At 38.3% G+C, this 22,494-nt stretch overlaps 1 protein-coding gene across 4 annotated transcripts in view; it reads right to left on the reverse strand.

Moving 5' to 3' along the window:
- otud7b (OTU deubiquitinase 7B) overlaps positions 1 to 22,494 on the reverse strand; it is a 68,540-nt gene that overhangs the window by 11,761 nt on the left and 34,285 nt on the right. Inside the window, exons 2-10 of one of the 4 annotated variants that reach the window (XM_041792948.1) lie at positions 19,446 to 19,687; positions 16,637 to 16,807; positions 14,376 to 14,603; positions 12,530 to 12,631; positions 11,907 to 12,034; positions 7,828 to 7,934; positions 7,280 to 7,407; positions 3,093 to 3,242; positions 2,340 to 2,454 (exon numbers count right to left, since the gene is read on the reverse strand). In XM_041792948.1, coding sequence (XP_041648882.1) covers positions 2,340 to 2,454; positions 3,093 to 3,242; positions 7,280 to 7,407; positions 7,828 to 7,934; positions 11,907 to 12,034; positions 12,530 to 12,631; positions 14,376 to 14,603; positions 16,637 to 16,807; positions 19,446 to 19,530 — 1,214 coding nt within the window. In that variant the 5' untranslated portion in view covers positions 19,531 to 19,687. Of the gene's footprint in view, positions 1 to 2,339; positions 2,458 to 3,092; positions 3,243 to 7,279; positions 7,408 to 7,827; positions 7,935 to 11,906; positions 12,035 to 12,529; positions 12,632 to 14,375; positions 14,607 to 16,636; positions 16,808 to 19,445; positions 19,688 to 22,494 lie in introns of all 4 variants that reach the window. The other 3 variants (XM_041792947.1, XM_041792946.1, XM_041792945.1) reach the window with 3 other exon arrangements.

The following is a 22,494-nucleotide window of genomic DNA, read 5'->3' on the forward strand; positions in this document are numbered from 1 at the left end:
GGAAAGCCCAACTCAGCGAATCTATTCACAGTTTATTTAGGTTGCTGACTGTGTTGTATGTAAATTTATACATTAAATTCATGAATGTATTTGCAACAGTTAACCAGACAAAACACAGAAACATCATGAATAAATAAAGAACTGTAAGCTAGACAGCCTGTGTAGAGATGGGTATGGAGAGCGACTTTTTGGTACCAGGCTCATCAAAGATAAAATATTGTTGTTATTGTCTTGAAAATTCAAGTCAAGTATTTCGTGTTTGGCTATTCTGTGAGGTTTACAAGGTGAGTTAATGATAGTTTATTCTGAACATGCAAAAGGGGAAAATAAAGAGAAAAATTAGAAATAATATCCAAAAAGTAACAGACAAACAGAAATTCATATATGACACAGAAATAAAAAAAAAAACAACAATTTGGTTTATACATTTATAAAGGAGCGCGAGAAAGTATAACCTTATTAAATCCCACTCTTTCTCCCAAACGTAGTGATTATTATTTTTTGTTTTATAATCAATAATCTCTGATGTATTCTAATATCTTACAATAAATTCCAGTAGTCTTTCTCAAACAACAAATTAAACATAAAACCTATTTCTCTGAGGCAAAAATGTATAAATGCGTAAATTTACAAAGAGTATTAAATTCATTTATGACATACTAAATAAAGGTTATTGCTGTTTTTTTCCTTTACCTAAATCCTGATAGATGTGGTTTTATTTATCAGTAAAAAATACAGTAGCAAGAAAAAGAAGGTTAACCCTTTGAAACTATCTAGTTTTCTGCACTAATTGGAAATAAAATGTGATCTGATCTGCATCTGACTACAATGAGAGCTAATTGGAGTCAGGAGGTAGCACACCTGAAGTCCAATCAATTAAACAATATTTGGACCAGGGGTAGAGCTATTGTGGTTTATAAAAACACTCAAACTTTTTAAGTTTGCTCTCCACATGCCTTTATAGTCCTTGCTTTGTGCACTGGAGAACAGTCAGGTTGGAATAGAAAAGAGCCTTCCCCAAACTGTTGCCACAAAGTTGGAAACATAGCGATGTCCAAAATATCTTGGTGTGGTGAAGCATTAAGATAAGGGGCCTAGGCCAAACCCTGAAAAACACATTAATGCCAGTGGAAGTTCAGAACCCTTTAGCTATGAAATAAGTAGAGTGTTTGTGACTTTTATGCAACATGTGCCTTAGCAGTCGTTGACCCTGCTCTGTGATTTTATATGGTCTTCTGCTTTGTGGCTGAGTTGCTGTTGTTCCTTCTATAAATCCAGTTACAGTCGACTGTGGAATATCCAGCAGGGATGAAAATTCATAGTCTCATTGCAAAGATGACATCCAACACAGTACCACACTCGAATTCAATGAGCTCTTCAGAACGACCCATATGTTTCACAAATGTTTGCAAATGGAGACTGCATGGTTAGGTGCTTGACTTCATACACCTTTGGCAACGGCTCTGTTTGAAACCCCTGAATTAAACAAGGTGTGGCCAAATACTTTTGTCCATTTAGTGTATATGTAGATAAGTAAGGGATTGATGATCATGACAGCATCAATTAAAAGGCTATAAAAATATTTTTAGATTTTAGTTTGATTTGACGAGTCGAATGGGTGTAAAAATTTATTACGTTGTTTGAGCTTTAAAACAGAGGTCGTTCTCTGTCACTGTATGATAGAAAGAAAGTTTTCTTGACTCTTAAATTTTAAACATTGACGTAAAACCATTTTGAAAAGTACTGAAACTTTGATGACTACTTTATTGTGGCATGGAGCAAGAGTGCCATCTTTGCATTATCAAGGTCCCTAACAAGGCAAGACAATAGAAGTTGAGATTTATGAGCTACTGCTGAGCATTTTGTGCATGCTGCAATGAAAAGCTAAAAATATCTGGCTGTTATTCATTCTTGTTCTGCCTTAGTCTTATTACTCAATGAACCAAACAATATAAACGTCCACTCATGTACTATTATTTCTCTCTGACATCCTCTGTGTCGTCAGCTGACGTAGATAAGGTGGAGGGTTATTATTGGTTTTGCTATTTTGGCGCTCCTTCCCCCAGTCCATTCATAGAAAGTATTTAGAGCTAATCTCATTGTGAGTGGAACTGAGTGTCACTAATCTGGGTTCAGAGATCAATCCCTAAACACTGACACTCTCTCTGTCCAAGACGAAGTATGCACGCAACAAAACATGTGCAGCTCTCATTTTTATCTCTTCTAGTTGTGACACCTAAAAGAACTTCAGAGGAAATTTATCTGAAAATGAAGACATTTTCCTCACAAACATGAATAAATGTGAAAGCACAGGAGCTGTTTTTAGAATCAGGCCATACCTCGCCAGCATCACGTTGTCTGTGTCATCCTTGCCCCACTCCCAATCTTTCCCTGGGTCCACGGCGAAGTGCAGCGGCAGCATTTTGTGCTCTGAGTCAGTGAGAGGGATCACAACTGCTGGTGGAGATGGGAAAGAAAAATTATTCTTAGAAAAGGGATAAAACCTTTCTAAAGCACTCAGGAATGTCTGCAGACAGAAATACTTCTGAGTGCAATCAATTCTTTCTATTTTCACATTTTGGTCCAATCTGCCTGACCAATATTGTTTTTGGATGGTTCATTCTGATATTTTTAGTCTGGTTAACAACTGAATGTTTGGACGTTGTCTATCTGAACTCTGAGCACAAACTTCAGTGTGAGCGAAAGGACTCAGTTTCTAGAAAAGTTTACTCTTGTAGTCTGAAAAACACAAGAAACAGCTTTTGGACCAACATAATTTGAGTTCTATTTTTAAAGGAAATAGAATTTCATTCATACAGGGATTAATGAATGCTTAACTGTTAAACTACAAACCACGAGAGTATGTCTTTACACTGTCTGCTCCAAGAAAACAGCTTTCATGAACTCTGCCATTCTGATCTTACTCATTTAAGCTCCTCCATCCATCTGCAAATCATCTGGAAGTCTTTGTTACACCCGTGATTAATGTGCAGTTATTTACGGCTTTAAAATGTCAAATGCTCACTAAGAGGCTGCTGGAGAGCAAAATCAATATCCAGATGATAATAAAGATGAATGATGCAGAGCATTACCTTGCTCTTTGGAGCTGTCCTTCTGCTCCATGGAGACCAGGGCAGAGAAATGCGCCTGGTCGTACGCCAGGACCAGGGGCGAGCGATGGCACTTGACAGCTGGCACTTCCAGCGGTAGGTAGATGCCTCCAAACGGGATGGGAGCAAAGGCTGTGGAAGAGCAACAAGGACATTAAACATCTGAAAAGCATGACCTGCAGCAATGAAAACAGCTCATAAAACTCTCTGAGAGAGCAAGAGAGAAATAAACAATGAGGGTTTGCCTCTAACAACAAATCCAACCTAAAATTCTCTTACAGAAATACTGTTTACACTCAAACAAGCCTAATGTCCCCTATGAAATCAGTAAATTTGAGGTATGTCAGTCATAATAAATGTAAAATTATTCAATGTAACCCCAGATTCTGAGAACCAGAGCCAGTGATTTATGTTAACCTGCATTTTTTTGTCTCAATAGCTAATTTCAGGTTCAAATCAAAGACAACATGATGGTTGTTTTGTAAATTTTCATTGTTTAAAGAATATAATAGATTGTTTGGCTGAGTATCCTGTTTGCTCCTGATACCTAAAAAGGGCCTTGGTTATCATTTGGTTGTTCTACAAGTTACTTTAATAAGTTTGCTGCGCATTTTACCTTCCAATTTACTTTGTTTAAAGTCTCTTTTTCATTTACTAGCAATAACCATAACGCTGTAGTTAAAGAGAATACATTACTCCTTCTTTGATGGCTTTACCCTGGCTCATTTCTTCATGAATCGATCTTAAGTTGTATTTATTTCTTTTAAAGCACTTAATGGTCTTGCCCCAGGAGATATATATTTGAATTGTGGTCCCCTTACCAACCAGTGTGCAGACTTGCAGCCCCTACCTCAAACTAAATTCTCATTCAAGCCAATCAAGAAAGGGCAAGACTAATAATAGCAGCTTTGTCAACTGAAAAGGGGAGAAGAACTTCATTTTAATCATCTTTTTCAGAGTAAGGTATCCATATTCTGTAATAAGCAGTTAGTGGTACCATTCAATTTTTATGTTCTGTGGTCTACAGTCCAAAGCAATCACCTACTAAAACGATAAAACTACTAAAAACAGACCACATTCCTTCACAGGAGACCTAAATGTTTGTGTTGTACAGAATAAATGATGTGTGTACGCTCGTTCGTTTTATGTGACAAAATTAGGCCAGTCAGAGTTTGGCAATATTTCAGTGTTTGTTTTAATCAGCTTTAGATACCAGGTGGGTGGTGTTTCATTAGGATAACTAAGGGAGGACATCAATCACTGACAACTGAGTCAAAATGTTTCCTTTGAAACTCTCAGATTGTTAAAAACATTTGTCAGTGAAGCTAAATTCTTTACATGAGCAAGTAAATAACCCTGAGCTATCAGGAGCATTAAAGAGCTGCTGAACTATTCTGTTTAACATATGTTATTATGAATTCAACTGATGTTTTATTGCCGGTGCTTTGTTGCAGGTCTTATTACCGATCTCTTATTGTAAGTGGAGTTATGGTATTGATCCTTGAGGAAGATTTGCTCTCTGCATTTAACCACCACAAGTATTTGAAGCAGCAGGCAGACACTGTCCAACGTCTGAATTCAACGTTAGTTTGAGAACAGTAAGTTTGTTAACAGCTCAGACATTAGAATAAGCCTTACTTTTTTCTAGTGGTAGCGTCAGCATCAAAAGAATACCAAGATAGGATCCACTGCTTACCACAGAGCTTTTGCTCTATAACTGTATCTATATTTAAAATTCTGTTAATTGAAATGATAGGTAAAGTCTTTCTGTGAATTCTATAGGGAAACATACTTCACAGTGAGAGGCTGCTTCCTACACAAGTCTTAGCCACAGTGAAGTAGTCTTCAAGTTTCCAAGGCTCCAAGAAAGGCATCCACATCCCACCTACTATTGTTATTCCCTCCATATAGGAGTCAGTCAGTACTTTCTCACCTGCAGTATGTGCAGAGCCCTGCAAACAGATTTATGACAGTGTACTCTGCTCCCGTCCCTGACTCCCTATTGGTTTCAGAATCCATTTCATTTTTTTTTAATCACTCCATGGATTGGCTCCCTAATATCATCTGATCTTTTAATCCCTTACGCCCCACCATGATCACACAGGCCCTTTGGGCAGTCTCTCTCTTGGTTATCTCTCAGGCTTAGCAGAAACTCTGGAGAAACGGCGCCTTTTCAGCTGCAGGACCCCATCCTCTCCATATCAGATGTACCAACCCATTAAATTCATTCATATCAAACCTAAAAACACCTACTATCCTAATGTTTTAAAATCGTATTTGTCTGTTAAAGGTGGTGGCGTTGTTTCAGCTGTGAAGGTAAAGACAGAACAGCCGTTTGTTGGCATGATAGGCAGTGAGAGCTGACACAGAGGGGTTGACTCTGGAATGCTTCAGCTCACTATTTGGCCCTTTGAAGGTATCATGGGACTAACTGAACAAAACTCTGGTGAAGGGAAGTTCCCACTTAACAACTCTTGTAAAGTTTGCTGTCCATCTGTCTGCATGATTGACTTAACAGGGCCAATATATTAAAGTAGAGGCTGGTCTAAGGCTCGAAACTGGCCCGGTGTGGCCCGCAAAACTAGGTTGGGCCAGGATCCCCGCCCCTCCTCTCAGGCCCAGGCCTGGTCAGGCTCATGGGAAGTCAGAGACATCCTGTCAGAGATAGTGAGATTTTTGAGTTTTTTTTGCCTTTTTCTTGTAATAACTTCAGAACAACTTCCCTTAATGTAGACCCACAGCACAAATTATGAGACAAGTATGGCTATATTCCTGGAATAGGTTCTTTGCAGTCATATGATTCGGATGACATGCAAATGTCCGGTGGGGGTCAGGAAGTGGGGGACAGTTGTAAGAAATGAATGGGAACAGAGCACTTTACAGGTCTTAATGGACCTACACACTGCAATTATTATTAGAACATTTATACATAAGTTGGGTATGAACCCTACACTAACAAAACTGGGATTTTTTTTAGCAGTTTCACAGATTTGCCTTGCGTGGTAGGGATCAGCACCACAATTTACTAAGTACTGAATTAAGAGGCTAGCTGAGCCCCTTTAACATATCAAAAAAATCCTCGTAATGAGTAGAGAGAGTGATGGTGTCCCATTCACAAACGAGCCTGTGCTACAAAATGGCATTTTAATGTGAGCTACTGTAGCTAGCTCCCGTTTTGATGCCAGTTTGTTGTTACTTAATTGACATTTAAAAAGCCAAACTGTTACCAAATGAAGAGCTGTTTGGGAGCTCTGCTGAGCTGAGCCATATGATCTGGATCTCTTCAAAGAGAAGGATTTCCTGTCAAAATGTTATTTTTTTCCCCATCATATTTCACTACTTTCGGGGCACAAAAGTAGCCTCAGAAAAAAGAACGCTTATATTTTCACACTTTGAATTGTTGTAAACAGCTTAAAACATGGCCTTTTTGGTAGCATTTTCTATGTAGAAATCCTTACTTGCCCCCCTAGGGCAGTTCTCCACTGCTTCATTATGTCATGTGAAAAGAACCTATAATGAAGTTGTGTAAAAAATACACTCCCAGTGGTGCATTTTATAAACATTATTTTACATTGTGAATATATATATATTTTTTTTTGAGCTTTTATGCCTTCATTCAGAAAGGACAGTGGAAAGAGTTGGAAAAGAGAGCCACAGGTTGGATCTGAACCCAGGCAGCCAGCTTCAACATGTACATGGAGGTGCAAATTAACCAATAGGCCACCAGATCATAATGATCCTGTAATTCGACGATTTTTTTGTTTTTTATTGTGCTTTGTCTAGGAAACAGTTTGGTCACTTGATGCTATTTTTTAGTATATTTTATGTGTAAACTTGAGCTGATATTATTCTATATTATTATTGCTTTTTAAAAATATTTCTATCCCATCTTTTGCAGTAGGAGTATGCACATTATACTTGGGTTTTTACTCCCTTTTGGACATTCTTTTTTATTGGTATACGCTCTAATCCATGTATATATTGTGTATATTTGTGGACTGTTGCTACGTATTGTTGTAATCAATTATTATTAGTATTATTATTGGGATGGTGGCTGGGTGCTTGTAGCACTTGGAGTCCAAGACAAATTCCCCAAGAGGACAATTAAGTGCTTCGTATGTTATATGCTGTCTATATCGTATACTTCGCAGTGTCTGGCAGATATTCACCCTCCCCTCCTGAGTCCCTCAGCATGGTGTCCGCCACCACCACGATGGGCCGCCTTAGGACATGAGCCAAGACAAAGACGTGAAACTCCTCCAAACTCTCATAAACGGGCTCATCGGACGACTCCGCCCTGAGGACAACAACAGAGACATAATTATTTATTATGTTGCAAAACCAGGAAAATAAATGCTTCAAGAAGACTGCAACCTGTTATCTATCTTGTTAATGGATCCCTTATGACTTATACTTACAACTAAAGTCACACTGTGTTGGGCTTCAAACAGAATTCACAAACATACCAAGAAAGATACGTCAAAGAAAAATGTTTAGAATTATTAAACACAATCAAACATACATCTACATTAAAAAGTAAGCATAATAAAGCTTTTCTAACCTACTGAACCTTTTTTTTTTTTTACTATAAACAGCAGATTGACTGAGCAACTCGGTGCTGATTGTGAGCTCAGTTGTTTGTTCATGAATAAAAACATGAGTGTGACTGAGTGCGTGCCGGGCTAACAGGCCCTGCATTGTCCGAGTCAGAGCTCACCCATTGGTGCCGTTGGTGCTGTAGTGTATTCTCGGCTCGCTGGAGGCCAGCTTCAACAGTTCATTCCACTCTTTCTGCCACTCCTCCTCCGTGTACACCAGGCCAGACTGAGGAGAAGGACACAAACACAAGTTTGCCATTTAGACAGGGAGTGTCAAATGTCACAAAAGCATGCACTGACGTTGTGGCGTCTTACCACAAGGTTACATACTAACAATTGAGGACAGAGTCATTATAAACCATTGTCGTTCACACTGTAGCTAGAAAACTTATCAAAATCTTGTTTAAACCTCCAAGTATGGACAAGAGAAAACTGTTTATGTATCTGTTTTGCTCTGGATTACTGCTTCATTTCACCTGCAGAACATTTAGAAAAGAAAAGCTTCACAGGGCAGCGACAGAGCAGCTCCAGTGGAGCAATTAGGGTTCAAAAGATTTAGCTGAGGACACCTCTGTGGTAGCTGCTGAGGAATGACTGAGCTGTGGGCAGTCATTCGTGTGGCATCTCCTCTGTGGGAGTCTGCCTGCTGCCTGAAAACAACTCTGGAGAACATACTTAGAGCGCTGTTTTGTGTGCTGTCATAGGGAGAAAAGTATTTGTGTTGTTTGAAAATAAAAGAGCTCTGAAGACCCTCTGAAAGCCAGAGTAAAGTGTGGTGCAAACAGCGCTAAAAGTGTATCTTCATGGGCTTCAGATAAAGAGTAACAGCAGTAGGTGTAGATACCAGCACTAATGATAAAACAGCTGAACAGCAGGGGATGATAAGGTTATCTCACAGCCGCTGTTAGTTTTGATGCAGTCTTAAGTAATCAAGCTGTAAAAGTGAGATTATCTTCTTTTAAAGACAATCAAACAAAATAAATACGAGAAAGTGTGACAGTGAACTGATGTGACCTTTCTATGATAAGGCAAAGAAAAGGAAATCAATACAAACAACTGTCAAACCTGCAAAGCAAACTCTAAATTCACTGTGATTACAGCATTCACTGCACTATTGTATGAGTACTTAAAGGATCTTTTACCAGGCACACCCATGTTTTCGTTCATTTTAGTTGAATGTCAAGACTAATTTGGTTTTTGATTTAGTTGATTTGTTTTATATGAATGTTAGGGAGACACTCTGTTCCCAGTGTTTAAAAAGTGCTGTATAAATAAAGCTTTATTTACTCAAGATGAAATTTAATCCACCACAACAGCTCTGCACTAAAGTCTTCGTTCATGCAGCCTTAATATTTTCAGTTTTCTGTCCTTTTTCTCCATTATGAGTTGAGTATTAATGCTTTGCAATGGTTTTGTATTTTAGTCTGGGGTGGAGTAACATAGGACTGTATTTCTGATATGCTGTCATCCTCATGCATGTAAATAAGCAGGAGAACAGCTCTCAAAATGTTGCATCCGGTCAACCAAACACTGTAAAATAAGTCTTTCCGGCATATAAAATACTACCTGTTTCTTTGGGGATCTCTCAGAGGGAAAAATATCTTCCTACATGACCATTTATTGGTTCATTGAGCCTCATTCACCAACATTTTAATTGGAGACAGCCGGACTTTCTGTTCTTCGTAGAGCAACCTACACCAAATTCATGACTTAAAGTGCTGAAGTAATTGCACCTGTGTTTGAAAACTGATGAATGCCATGTGCTAGTAAACATTTTTGCTAATTCTTAGGGGGAAAAATGCCTTTTTAATGCCCATACACAGGCATGAGACTACAGGGCAATGTGCAAACACAGAAGGAAAACAGGAGCAAGAAGGGAAGTAGTGGGATGTCAGTAATGTCCAAATTGTCATAAACAATAAAAAGAATCCCGCACTGGACTCCAAGTGCAAGAAGTATTTAGAGAGCAATAGTGTTGCTAGAACCAAATGAAAGAGGCCAGTTTAATTTCATATTTAGTGCCAATAGAGGATATTAAATACCCTGTCCAACACACTACTGAAAATTGAGGACAGGGTCTATAAACCCTTGTCATTCACACTGTAGCAAGAAAACTCATCAAAATCCTGTTTAAACCTCCAAGCATGGACAAAAGAAAACTGTTTATGTATCTGTTTTTGCTCTGAATCACTGCTTCATTTCGCCTGCAGAACATCTAGTAATGTCCTACATTTAGTAGTAAAGAAAAGCTCAGCAGAGCAGCTCCAGTGGAGCAATTAGGGTTCAAATGAGGTTTTCTTAGTTTGCATTAAAAAAAAAAAAACACCCCATTTATGCCCTTAAGAGTGCATGAGACGGCAGGGCTGTATGTAAACACAGATGGCACACAGGAGTAAAACAGCATATGAGGTAGAGAAGTGTTAGTGATGTTCAAATTCAATAAACCATAAAAAACAATTGCAAACTGGACTCCAAGTACAAGAAATATTTGGATAGCAGAAGATATGAAATGCCCTGTCCTGTTCACTACTGGTAGTGTAGCTGAGCTCCAAGCCTAGAATAACTGTGACAGTTATGAAGCTCAGACCCACAACATGTTAAGTTGTTTTTTATAAGTGGTGTAATTATCTAACCTTGCAGAGCAGATTGATTCGCCCGTTTTCGTGTTTCTCACTGGTGAATCCATCTTGCAAAGCTCCCATCTGAACCGTTTGGGCTCGGTTAGAAAGTGACAGGACCAATCAGCGACAAGGGGCAGTAATTTCGGGCAAGGCGGAGTCGTGATGTAAGCAAGCAGCAACAAGAAGCCGGCGTAATTATGGTGGAAGAGATTAGCGTGGATGCTGCTATAGCATCAGTTTTATCAGAACTTGACGAAATTTCTTCATTAAAAGAAGAACATAGAACAGCAATGAGTTGTTTTCTTTTCAGAAACGACAAAAGTCGTGTACTGAAATGTGTACAGTTGCCATGGTTCTGTGTGGAGTTTACTCCTCGGTAGCTGCACACGCACACCTCAGTTGGGGTGACGACGTCACGTGTTTTGTTGCTCTGATGGGCCCGTAAAGATGTGACAGACAGAATGTTCATCCAATCACCCTCTAGGGTTTTTTTTTTCAAAGGCTCTGCCCTTTCCCAAACACTGTCTATTGGAAGTTTTTCAGATGGATGTGTGAAACAAATCTATCTGGTGTGTCAGGTTTGTACTCATCATGGTCTGCATCACTTACAATGCCAGCTTATTTTGAGCATGGAAGCAGCTGCTGGCTGTACGCAATAAATAAAGTAAATCATTAAAAGCATCTAAAAGTGCATGGAATTTATGCTTTTTGTATTTTGAGTTGCATGTTGATGGTTTGATAGATGAAATGTGAAAGTATATACAAAAGAAAAAGAGACAAGCAGATGTTGCTAACAGAAACTAAACATTTAAAAATTGGATTGTTAAATGATTGATTTTAAAATTGGAATTAACTACTGAGTATCAATAGTTAAACTCCATTAATGACACTTAAATGGCAAGTTTTGACTTTGACTACTTTGCATTCAAAAACATATGTAGGTCCATTAGGTCACAAGCAGTGTGAGATGGGGGAGGGAGCTCTTGTGCAAATGATGGCATGTCTCAGCATTTTATGTTGGTATATTACTTGCACCAGAAATATAGGACACAGCCCACTTTCAGATAAAGTAATATGCATTAGAAACTTGTCATATAGACCAAAGCTCATTGTTAGTCAAACATGACATCAATAACAAACATATCAAAGAATTTGGACAATCACACACAGTGTTACCTAAATTAAACATAAAAAACTTCAAAAATCTGTTTATTGCAGAGCTTCCGTATTGACCTCAAACAGATCCCTTAGCTCAGAAAACAGCCTTAAGCAACAATTACAAAACCCAAAGCTGTAGAGTTATCATTATACGAAAATAATCAACAATTTTTGAGCTGTTTGCATGTGACATTTGAAATGTTAGACTGCAGATACACCAGCAGCTGCAGCACTGTTGGCTCTGGCTACCATGGGAGGCAACAGAAACCCTACCAGTGTGTTTTCCTCCTTTTTTTCATCAAAGGGGGCAAACTACTGCATTCACAACTCCACAGTCATCCTCACCAACACGTTCTTCATACAGTCACCACAGAGTTACAGAAATGACCTAGAGAAAGGTGCAGCCTTTCATAACTGACCTCTTTGTTCTGCTGGGTCTGCTGCCACCTCCACCTGCGCTTCAGTGCCTCTCTCTCCAAGCCGTGGTCCATCAGCGCATACAGAGACTTTCGCAGCATCAGATCTCGATCGTGAAAACCCCACATACCTAGATCAGAAGGAAAAATCATGACAAATTTGAAAATGCCCTTTTAAATGGTAAGAGATCGAGAAGCAGTGCACAAATCTGGGTGTTTTTTTAGCATTTTCATATCATCATATTTAAAAGACATATTGTCTTATTGAATGGCAAAATACAATCAATTAAATGATGGATAAAGGACTAATCCTGTAGCTATTTTTGCTTTAAATCTACAAATATCTTAACACAGCCCAAGTTACACACATGAATATGACTTTCAAATCCACTATCCATGATGAAGCACTTCAAAGGGCCTTAACAATGTCGGTACATTAGTTAGGACATTATTAATTTCCTGGGTTATGGCTCCTCAGTGGGCCACAGAGGCTAAATGAATATGCTCTGCTACACTGTAAAATGCAATTAGTGCTTAAGCTAACAATGAAGCTCTGTTAATGAACGTTAATGGAGTGTGAACCTGTACGGTGCAGAGGTCGTGTTTGAAAGGTGTGCGATACCCACCAAGCGAGGCAGCGTGTAACAGACAGTTTCCATCTCCGCTGGTTGCCAGCGGCAGCAGACTCTGACAGTTCGAGACGACTTTAGTCCACCAGTTCAGACGCCCTGCAGAAAAACAGGAAAAACTTTACTCACCTGTTTGTAGTACAAATATGGAACAGGACTAAATCCAAAACAGAACAGCAGAACTTTCCATGTAAGAAAATAAACAGGGTCCAAACAACTTTTCTGTGCTACAGAGAGGACATGTTGTTTTTACAATTATCCTTAACAATGTTCTCTACTCTTCAGCAACCATAAAGTCTAAGCTGGGCCATGTATGGCATTATTTTTCCTTTATTTGATCTTATCTATCTGTTTCTTTAGATTGGGCTGACCTTCTCTTTTCATTTGAAGACAGAGGCTATGATGTTGCATAATGACTGAGTGAAAATTTCCTCATATTCTCCATCATGTATTGGTTAGAGTTTAAACAGTCAAAGAACAAGAAGGTTTACTGCCACTCAAGAGGACATAGATACAAAAAAAGTAACTAAATAAGGTACTTCAGTCCTGGTTCAGAAGATAAAAATACTATGAAATTAAAAATATGACAATATTTACAACATAGTAATCAGATTTCTTAATAATGTCTAATTTTATTTGATCTCTTTTTACTTTGTGAGAAGTTGTAGTTTCATAATGAAAATGTATTCTACAAGATTTGTTATCTCCATTTGAACAGTTTGTTTTGTGTTTTATTGGCACCTTAAGTAATCAGATCTTCATAGGAAACTAGATTTCCTGAAACTAATACATAATGACATCATTTAGTGCTGGGTGATTGATCAGGTTTTGAATTCAATAACAATGTTGGTGATCATGAACACAAGATAATAGATATTAAACTATTACTGGGCCAAATGCCATGTAGCACCCGTTTTGTCAATAGGTTTTGTCATGTGAAAAGAATGCACTGCTCCCTCCCTTCCTTTACAGCTCAGAGTGTAAAAATAGCTCTCACTTAAATTTAAGTGAGGAGCAGTGGAATCCTCATCACGTACTCTGGCTGTTTGAAAAGTGAGAGAGCTAAAGGACATGCAAGGCAGTCAATCTTGGTTAACAAAAAGATTAATTTAAAGAAAACTCAAGGTTTTTGTGCCCAATTAAAATGATGAGTATTCAGCAAAGATATCCTTAAACCCTAATAACCCCTGTCATGTGGATCCACTTTGGTTTTGAGGAGTCAAACCTGGAAAAATCAAAATAACTTTTAGGCTGCATCTTAAGGTAACATGAAAAATGTATATAATCATTTAAAATTAACTCAAAATGGTGCATAATATGATAATATCGATCTGTCAATCAAAGTCATTTTGATTAGGATTTTTGCAATAATCAAGCAGTTCTCAGTTCAACTAACAACAGCATTTTTAGATGTGATGGAAGAGGTAGATACAACTTCCTGAAAATCCAGCACTATAGATATTTTTCACTTTTCACAGCAAGAACACATATTTTTAACACCAAGAGAAGCAGCTCAGTGCTGCAGTATTAATGTGCTGCAGTAAGCCACAGCAGTGTTGGAGTGGAGCAGCAAGCCAACTATCACAACCTTCAGAATAAAACAACTTCATAAAAGTCAAGCAAAAATCATTCAGACTCATGTTTTTACCACTAGAACATTTCATGCTGTCTTCTGTGGAAATCCCTTTGGAATGTAATGAAATCTTTAGCCTTGAAATGGTTTGTTCTTAGTAATCGTGGACCTACATTTAAGGTATTCTAAATTTATAGGTTTAGCTGTTATGGGCAAAGGTTGAACATTTCAAGCTAAGATATATTATCTGATGTGTCTAGTTCTTCTCACCTGCATGCTCCAAAGCCACCATCATGGACTGCTCTATAAGATCCCTCTCGATGAAGCCGCGAAAGTCGTCTCTGTACACGGTGAGGTCTGGTAGTTGGAAAGTGCACAGGGGCGTGTCCAAAAGCGGCTCGCTGCTGCTTCCTCCAGTGCTTGAGACGTGAGAGCGGGCCAAGGACACGATGGTTGAACTGGCGTGCGAAATACCCCTCGACAGGCGCTTTTCTGTTGCTGCTGATAGACAATGGCAGAGGAAGGACAGAAAAGGTTCATATAAGTGTACTTTAGCAGGTTTCTTTTGTCACAGTTATGCAAGAAAACTGGTGGACTTTTATTATTTGGGTAAAAATTGAAAAAGCATAGTTTACAACTCAGAGTCTCTAGTCAGGAGCTTTTATTTTTGTCTTCAGAGATTTATTTTATGGACTTGTTCAAGAGACAGGACAGATGGAGTAGGAAATCAGGGACAGAGAATCGGGAAAGGAATTGAAGGCCGTAGTCAACCCTGGCTGTCTGCTTAGAGGACTACAGCTGTAGTCAAGGCCGCCCATAAGGGGGTTAAAGGGGAGGGCTACTGGGGCCAAGCCAAAGTGGGGGTCCAAGGAGGTCTGCAAAATCATGGGCCATTGTAAAGTTCAGCTCTGATAACCATATTTTTATTACCTGACTAATAACCATTTTTATCAAAGCAACAATATTTGTATTCAAATGTGATGCAGCATATAGCCTTCTTATAAATATAAACACATCTCCTTAAAAACAGAATTAAAATGGGTTAAAATGGGCAGAGAAGGTGGTTAAATGCCAATTAAAAATAGCAGAAATGTGTTAAAAGTGGCAAAAAAAAAAAAGGATAACAGAGGCCAAAAAAATTGGAAGAAAGGGCAATTGTGGGCTACAAGTAAAAATGAGCATACAAAGTGGTAAAAAGGTTTCAGTGCCAATAATGGATCAACTGAGGCAACAATAGAAAGAAAGTGAAAAAAAAAGACTTAAAAGTGAAAAAAATGGGAGTAAATGGTGATAAAATGGTAAAAAGTGAAAGGAATTGGTTAAAAATAGCAAAAATGGGCATAAGAAATAGTGAAAAACAGTTATATTTGGCAAAAATGGATGTAAATTGTGGTGAAAGGGGGTTAATAGTGGCAATAATGGATCAACAGAAGCAACAATAGCAAAAAAAAAGAGAAGGCAAAAAGTAAGCAAAACTGATGAAGAGTGGCAAATGGTTGTTGCACAAAATGGGTGGGGAAAGTGGTTACAAAGTGGCAAGAATAAATAACTTAAACATCAGAACTCAATAATGGTTAGACACACTTTTCAACTCCAGAATGAAGTACCTGTTAGCCAGGATGCTAGCACCAATGCTAATGCTAAAACACAAATCCTTGCTAAATAACTCACAACTTTCTGAGTGACATGTAGTCGCTGTACATGAAGCACTCTTTCAGCAGTCATTTTTAATTACTAAAGCTATTAATTTGCTTTTTTACACATGCACAAACCACTAATATTTTCAAGGTGACTGAAGGTGAATGGTTGAAATTTTTACCCTCACTTTATCTGGATTTTTTCAAGTGTCCAGTGTGTGGTGATGACGTTAATATCCTGCAACAGCTGCAAGCCCATCTCTTTGTGTGTAACAGAGCTGTTTCCTGTATGTTCATCTTTCACATGTGAATTTTTTGGCAGCTTTTTAACATCACGTCTTGCCTACCAAGACCCTAGTGCCCCCGTCTAACCAGGGAAAATCTCCTGCTGTGAAGGGCATGTGTGACAGAGGAACTCATGCAGACTGTAGTGAAACTGGAGGGGCTGACAGTTAGAACTCATGAATGCTGGGTAAACCACACGGAGATTTGTGGACATAATTGAGCTCCTTCACAGTCTTTTTTTACTCCCAAGAATTTATTGTCACTCTTTATGTGATACTGCAGATACCTCTAATTACATGTAGCATTGATATAAGGGCAGTAACTGTCATTTGGCATTAGACTCTGTTGCTTTGTCTGCCATATGCAAACATTAAACTGACTTCTGCTGCAACTTTTCTTGCCTCCAGAGACCCTCCTTCCCCATCCAACAAGAACAATCTCCCACTGTGAGGGACATGTGTGAAGGAGCAACTTTTGCATGGCCTAATGATAATTGTCTTGGCCTTAGCGTAAAATCCTTTAATAAACCTGGTATTTAACTTCACTGGTGTATCCACCAGTTGTTGTGTTATGCAACATCAAAACATGTCCCTTTGCTGGTGTCCTCACCTTGCACCACCTCATCTTGGCGTTGGAGAACCGGCCGTCCTACCCGTGCCATCTCCTTCTCTGGGGGCAGATAGTTCCTCTCCTCTGCGAACGAATACGTCAGGTTCCCAGCATGCACCTGTCGTAGCTGCTCAAAGTCACTGAGGGCAGCGGTGAAATCCCAGTTCTTGCCTACACTCACAGACAGAGACAGGGAAAGGAACCAAATCTGTCAACAGGTCCAGCGTGACGACAAGAATCCTGTTTCTGAGTCAAGTAAATGACACATTCTTAATGAGTTTAAATATTTACCACCAGTCAGTGCAACTATATGCTGTCTTAACTTATGTAAAGGCCACTGGCACATTCCTCCGCTTGGGTAAATATCAGAATTTGGAGCACGTCTCGGCTCGCTGGCTCGCTGCTCTTCACTGCATTGCATTACATTTTTAACCCATATTCTTATCTGCAACTTGTGTTGCTGCTAGGCAACAGGAGCCCTGTTGACTCCAGCTATACCTTCCTTCTGTTAGTGTATGAAAGCCTAATTAACTGCTACAAGCTGGAGGCACTGACTGAGACAGCGGTCAATTTAGCTGCTGTGCATAACATCACAAGCTGCCAACTTCATCCCCTCCCCTTTATTCTTTACTCTTTACAGAGTGATGTAACCAACAAAGACTAAAATAAAGGATGAAGATTAAGAAGATTAAAGATTAACTGATTTTAAAAAGAAATAATTGTTGAAGAGTTTGTTTTGAAAGTTTAACTTCATACAATTAAGTCTGATTGGATTAAAAGCAGACCTCTTGTTCCTTGTCACTCCAGTTTTTCTCAGCCTAAGGTTCTTAGCACTTTACATTGGATGGTATTTATTTTTTATCATTTAAATACCTGGTGACTCAGGACATTCTGTATATTATTACACAAGGCCAACAGCGATAAAAGGATGTTTGTCTACTATCACATCTGTCTTCAATTCCACACAACGGGCTCTGAATAACTTTTTATTTTGCTCTTTATTTTATTTCTGATGATCTGATATATAAGCCTGAGGTAGTTTAGTCTATTTATAATCTCCAGTCCCTGATAAATCCCAATTATAACATCTCAATGTCTTAAAACGGCATTAAATCATCAAAGCTACAAACACAGAAACATAACTTTAAAGTTCAGAATGATGGGAAATGCTGTAGCAAATTGCTTCACCTGGCACTTACTAAATTGGCCATATTGGCTACAACATAACTCATCCAATAGATGCACCAGATCAAAGTGTTTAGCTGCTGAAAGAGCTTGTTTTTTGCCTCCTCAGAGACTAAGTTTGTTGTTTAAAGTGTTTGACACAACATTTCACAACATTTTGGACAGGATCCCCACACTACAGACATCACATTTTTTTGTTGAAGAGCAAGTTGTTTTCTGTTTAAACAGAAATATAGGTCTCATTTAAAGTAAGAGTGTCACTTTCAGAGCAGATGCTCAAAACAAAACAAATTTCTCCTTGCCCTTTCCTTACTGTTTTTCACCAGCAGGTTTAGAGAACTGATAAATATCTGCAAACAAGTTCCTGTGATCAATTTGAAGTCCTGATATGAATCTTAAAGTCGTCTCAGTTGTTTTGTGTTTGCATTTTTCTTTTGCAACCCAGGGAATTATTATCTTCAGCTTGTAATGTCTCTTGGTTCACCATTGGTTGTACTTTTGGAATGATACTCTATTATGCCCCCAGAAACATCATCCCTGAGTGGGCAGAGCTGTCTCTTTCCCCCCCATGTATTCAACCAAAGAAAATTTTGTCCACAGAAATTACACCCACCCTCAGACCAATCGACAACAAAACAATTAAATTAGACAATTGTCTAATTTGTACCATATGCAAGACGCATTTGTACTCGCTTTTACTTCTAAACTGTTGTTTTTTCACCCAGAATCTTCCCAAGCTATGTTTACTTATTTTAGCACCAGTAAAAAAGTGCTGTTGTCCTCACACTGTACTCTCTGTTTAGCAATGTTGTAGCTTGGAACTGTTGATAAAAATTGCTCTCTTAATCGTCAAGTTTAGTGCTCTCTCTCACCCTCTATCTTCTTCTCTGATTGTCCAAACAGTAAGATTTTGCTCGGATGAGAGCTTATCAGCTGATGTATCAGCCAAATGACTGGAGGGTGTCAGCCCAAATGGGATGGCTAATGATTAGAGAAAAGGCTCACTCAAAAACACACAAATGTTTGAGCATCTGAGTGAACTGTTAACAAGTGGAATACTGGAGACAAATCATCAGTTTAAGGTTTGTCAACATAGAGCTGGGAACAACAAACCAGATGACGTTTGTCGCAATTCTGCTTTCAGGAAGTAATTACTCCACATTTATTTTCAGTGGGAGTATCTGACCTTTGTTGCATTCACAACCAGAATTGCACTTACTAAGCTTACTTATCTGGTCTTTCAACTTATGAGTTGTTCCAGAAAGTCATAGGTGAAACTTTAGTCAAAGTTTGTTGTGATAGAACCAGGGAGCTTGGCTTCATGTTTCTGTAAAATGTTTGTAGGGAAAACAAACACTTTGAAAGGCTGACTTTGATTGGGAGGAGTTGCCTCCAAGGATTACACTGTTGCCATTAAAGCCCATTATGAAGCAGCCAGCTGGGGTGATTTCCTGGAAAATTGGAAAGCTTTTTGCACCTATTAGTCTCTTAGTTCCACACTGTAAAAGTAGGGCCCAGGTTTTGAGGATATAAACTTTAAGAAAATTATAATAGAGACAAAGTGACTGTAACATATACACCTTCAGATGTTTCCTCTTTGAACAGGTGATACTCTGAAACTCACCCTCTAGCAGATCTCTGGCCAATCCTGGTTCAGCTCCAGTGGAACGGACAAAGTCGGACAGGACTGCGTCCATATCCACGGTCATGTGATCATGAATTCACACGGTTGCGGGTTGTGTCAGAGAAGAAAATTAAAAATAAAAGAGGAAAATAAAACAGAGTCTCTGCTATCCTGGACAGGACAGCGAGGGAGGGGGTGAGGGAGGAGCAGTCCTCGGCCTTGTCTTACTTTACCAGCCACACCTAAAAGAGAGCAAAGATAAAATAACACAGATTAAACCATGATGAAGGACTTAAAAGGGCTTAAATGTTTTCATGTAAGATAGAGTGACCCTGCTCAACCCCTTTTTAAACAAAAGGCTGTGTTGGCCTGATAACATTCGAACTTCACACCTTTGTGTAGGCCGTCCCTCCCTAAAACAACAGCAGTGACACACAATGAAAACAGGTCTGACCTACCGTTTACCCAATTTGCATGAAAACCTCATAAAAGTCAAATGAGGACACACAAGGAGTGATTTTTGCCATGTGAGAAACCAACAGTCATTTTTCTTCATTCTATGACTGTTGTTTTTAAACTGGTGTTACTGTGTCCTGGCTATTTCAAACTAAAATATTCAATATTTTTAATACCTCCTTTGAGTAAAACAAAGATGAGAACTCTGCCGGACAAACAAATCAGAAAAAGCCCTCAGAGTCAAAAATACACTACTTGAATTTGAACCATGGGAAAGAGCAAGTTTTATTGTGAGGTGTTCATCAAACCTTGAATTCTGAACCTTTTTTGAATTTTGTTTAAGATGAAAGACATATATTTCAAGGGTAGGTAAGCATCTTACTGTTATTGTAAAGTCTTGAATGTTTTCCAGGATCCAATTTAATAATATAATGTTACTGTGTCTCATCAATTGCAAATAAAGTTTAATCTGTATAAGAACTGATATCATTATCCAGCGATAAGGTCCCTGAAATTGTTCTAGAGAAATTTACTCATCACATTGCCATCAAAGAGCCACAGGATCGTCACCATTTTTGCTCTGTAATCAATACAGAGGCTTTATCAGGACTGAGAAAAGAAAGTCAGCATCACCGTTGACAAAAGGATGTAAAGGCCGATCAATGCCAGACATAACACATCAACCAAAGAAGCTCTGGCTCAAAAGATGGACTGAAGGGGACAAAGCTCAAGGTAAAAGGTTTTATTTTACCAGAGAAGATATTTTGGGTGTAGATGCGCCTTTCAAGTCCTGCTCTGAACAACATTGACAAACTTACAATAATTACTCTGTAGTAACTCTTCTTTAAAATACACCGCTGCTGGGTTAGAACAACAGTGTACAGCTTTTTGAAACATTTTTAGAGGTACTGATTGTAGAGGATATTAACAATATATGAAGAGAGATATTACTTTAGTGCCTTGATGAAAAAAGGAAAACCTAGCAAGTTTTCAGTGCGAAAACAGGAACAAAATGTGGATTATTTTTTTCAGATACTGCATCAGTTCTGTGTATCTCTGTTTCAACTCTGAATTCAAGTTTTTACATAAACATTTTTTTCACTTGTGAAGAAAAATGCATTTCTTTGCTAAGAATTATGAAAACGGAAAGTTAGGATATGATGTTATTTGTTACTGATTAGCACAAATTTCCAGCCTATTATATCTTTTTTTTAAAAGAAAAAAGTCATTTTTAAAACTTAAATTCATGCATATTTTAGACGATCTATTAACTATTAGTAACCCTTAGAAAAGATTAAAACTGGCCATATTGCCTGAATTTCAGTCTGTTACAGAAAATTATATTGGATAAAAATGACAGATTCTTGCTAATACAGAGCCCTAAAACATAGAAGAGTCACTATGTGCCTATTGCTGACACATTCATGTGTGTTGCACCAGGGGGAATTTTTTTATATAGTGAAGAGAAAAAATGCCTGTCAAATTGCAAAGCATGTAGTTTATACCCTGCTCTTCCATTATAGCAATGGTAGACAAAATATAAAGTTGGATATTTGTTAAAATGACAGACCTGCAGGATAAAGAGCAAGGAAACTTGTCATACAATGTTAAAAAACAGCCCTAAATAGTAAATTTCCCTTTAAAATGCCATCAATCTAAAAAAGTAGAGCCGTCATGCTCTAAAGATCAGTTTTCTACATGGATCTTTAATAATCACTAGTATCCATTGAACATCTGCATGAAGGCGTATTGTTTTTCTTTTTTACAAACTAACATTAATGCAACTATAGTACTTTTTCAGTATAGATGTGATTATTGTCCATATGAGCTGTGTTTTTCACATCACTGCTGTATCTATTTTATGTTGCTATGAAAACAAATTTCAACCTCCCAACAGCTGCATTATTCAAGTTTCTTGCCAAAACCTTAAATTTCAAAGTTACATTTGATTATGTCCTCATATTTGGTTTATCTTCTTCTAACAGTTATTTTACCTAGCTGATATTAAATACATTATCATGTAGTCATATGTCACATGGTCTAACTAGCTTTTATCCCATCACTAAGCACAGATTTCATCATTGACTACATATTACTAAATGAGTTTACTAGAAAGTTTGGGGGATCTTAACATGTCAGCAGCAGAAGCAGTCACACCAGAGAGACATGGCCTAAAATTATCTGATTTTATCTACTTTACTGGTACTTAAAAACTTACTGTGGTAAAATTCTTCATATGCACATTTTCACATATTTTTTACATTTTGATCACCTCTATAAAGCATCCTTACACCCTTTGCTAACCTTGAAACCACATTATCAATGCATGAAGACTAGCATATACTGGTTAAGATACATAACAGTGGAACAAGGTCTCAATCTCTATCCTACTGCTGAATTAACTGACTGCTGGGTGCATTAAAGCTGTTTCCTCGAGGCTTCAAGCCTGCCTCGGCTCCGCCTCTTTTCCTACTTCTCAGTGAGACAAAAGTTAGATGGAGTAAGCATTTCCAACATGGCCACCATCATTGTTTGGCTTCATCATGCCTCTTCAGAAACCACTGAGCGATGTTACTGAGCCTACATCCATGTT

This window comes from Cheilinus undulatus, linkage group 8 (genome assembly GCF_018320785.1).
Source record: "Cheilinus undulatus linkage group 8, ASM1832078v1, whole genome shotgun sequence".
NCBI classification, from domain to species: domain Eukaryota; kingdom Metazoa; phylum Chordata; class Actinopteri; order Labriformes; family Labridae; genus Cheilinus; species Cheilinus undulatus.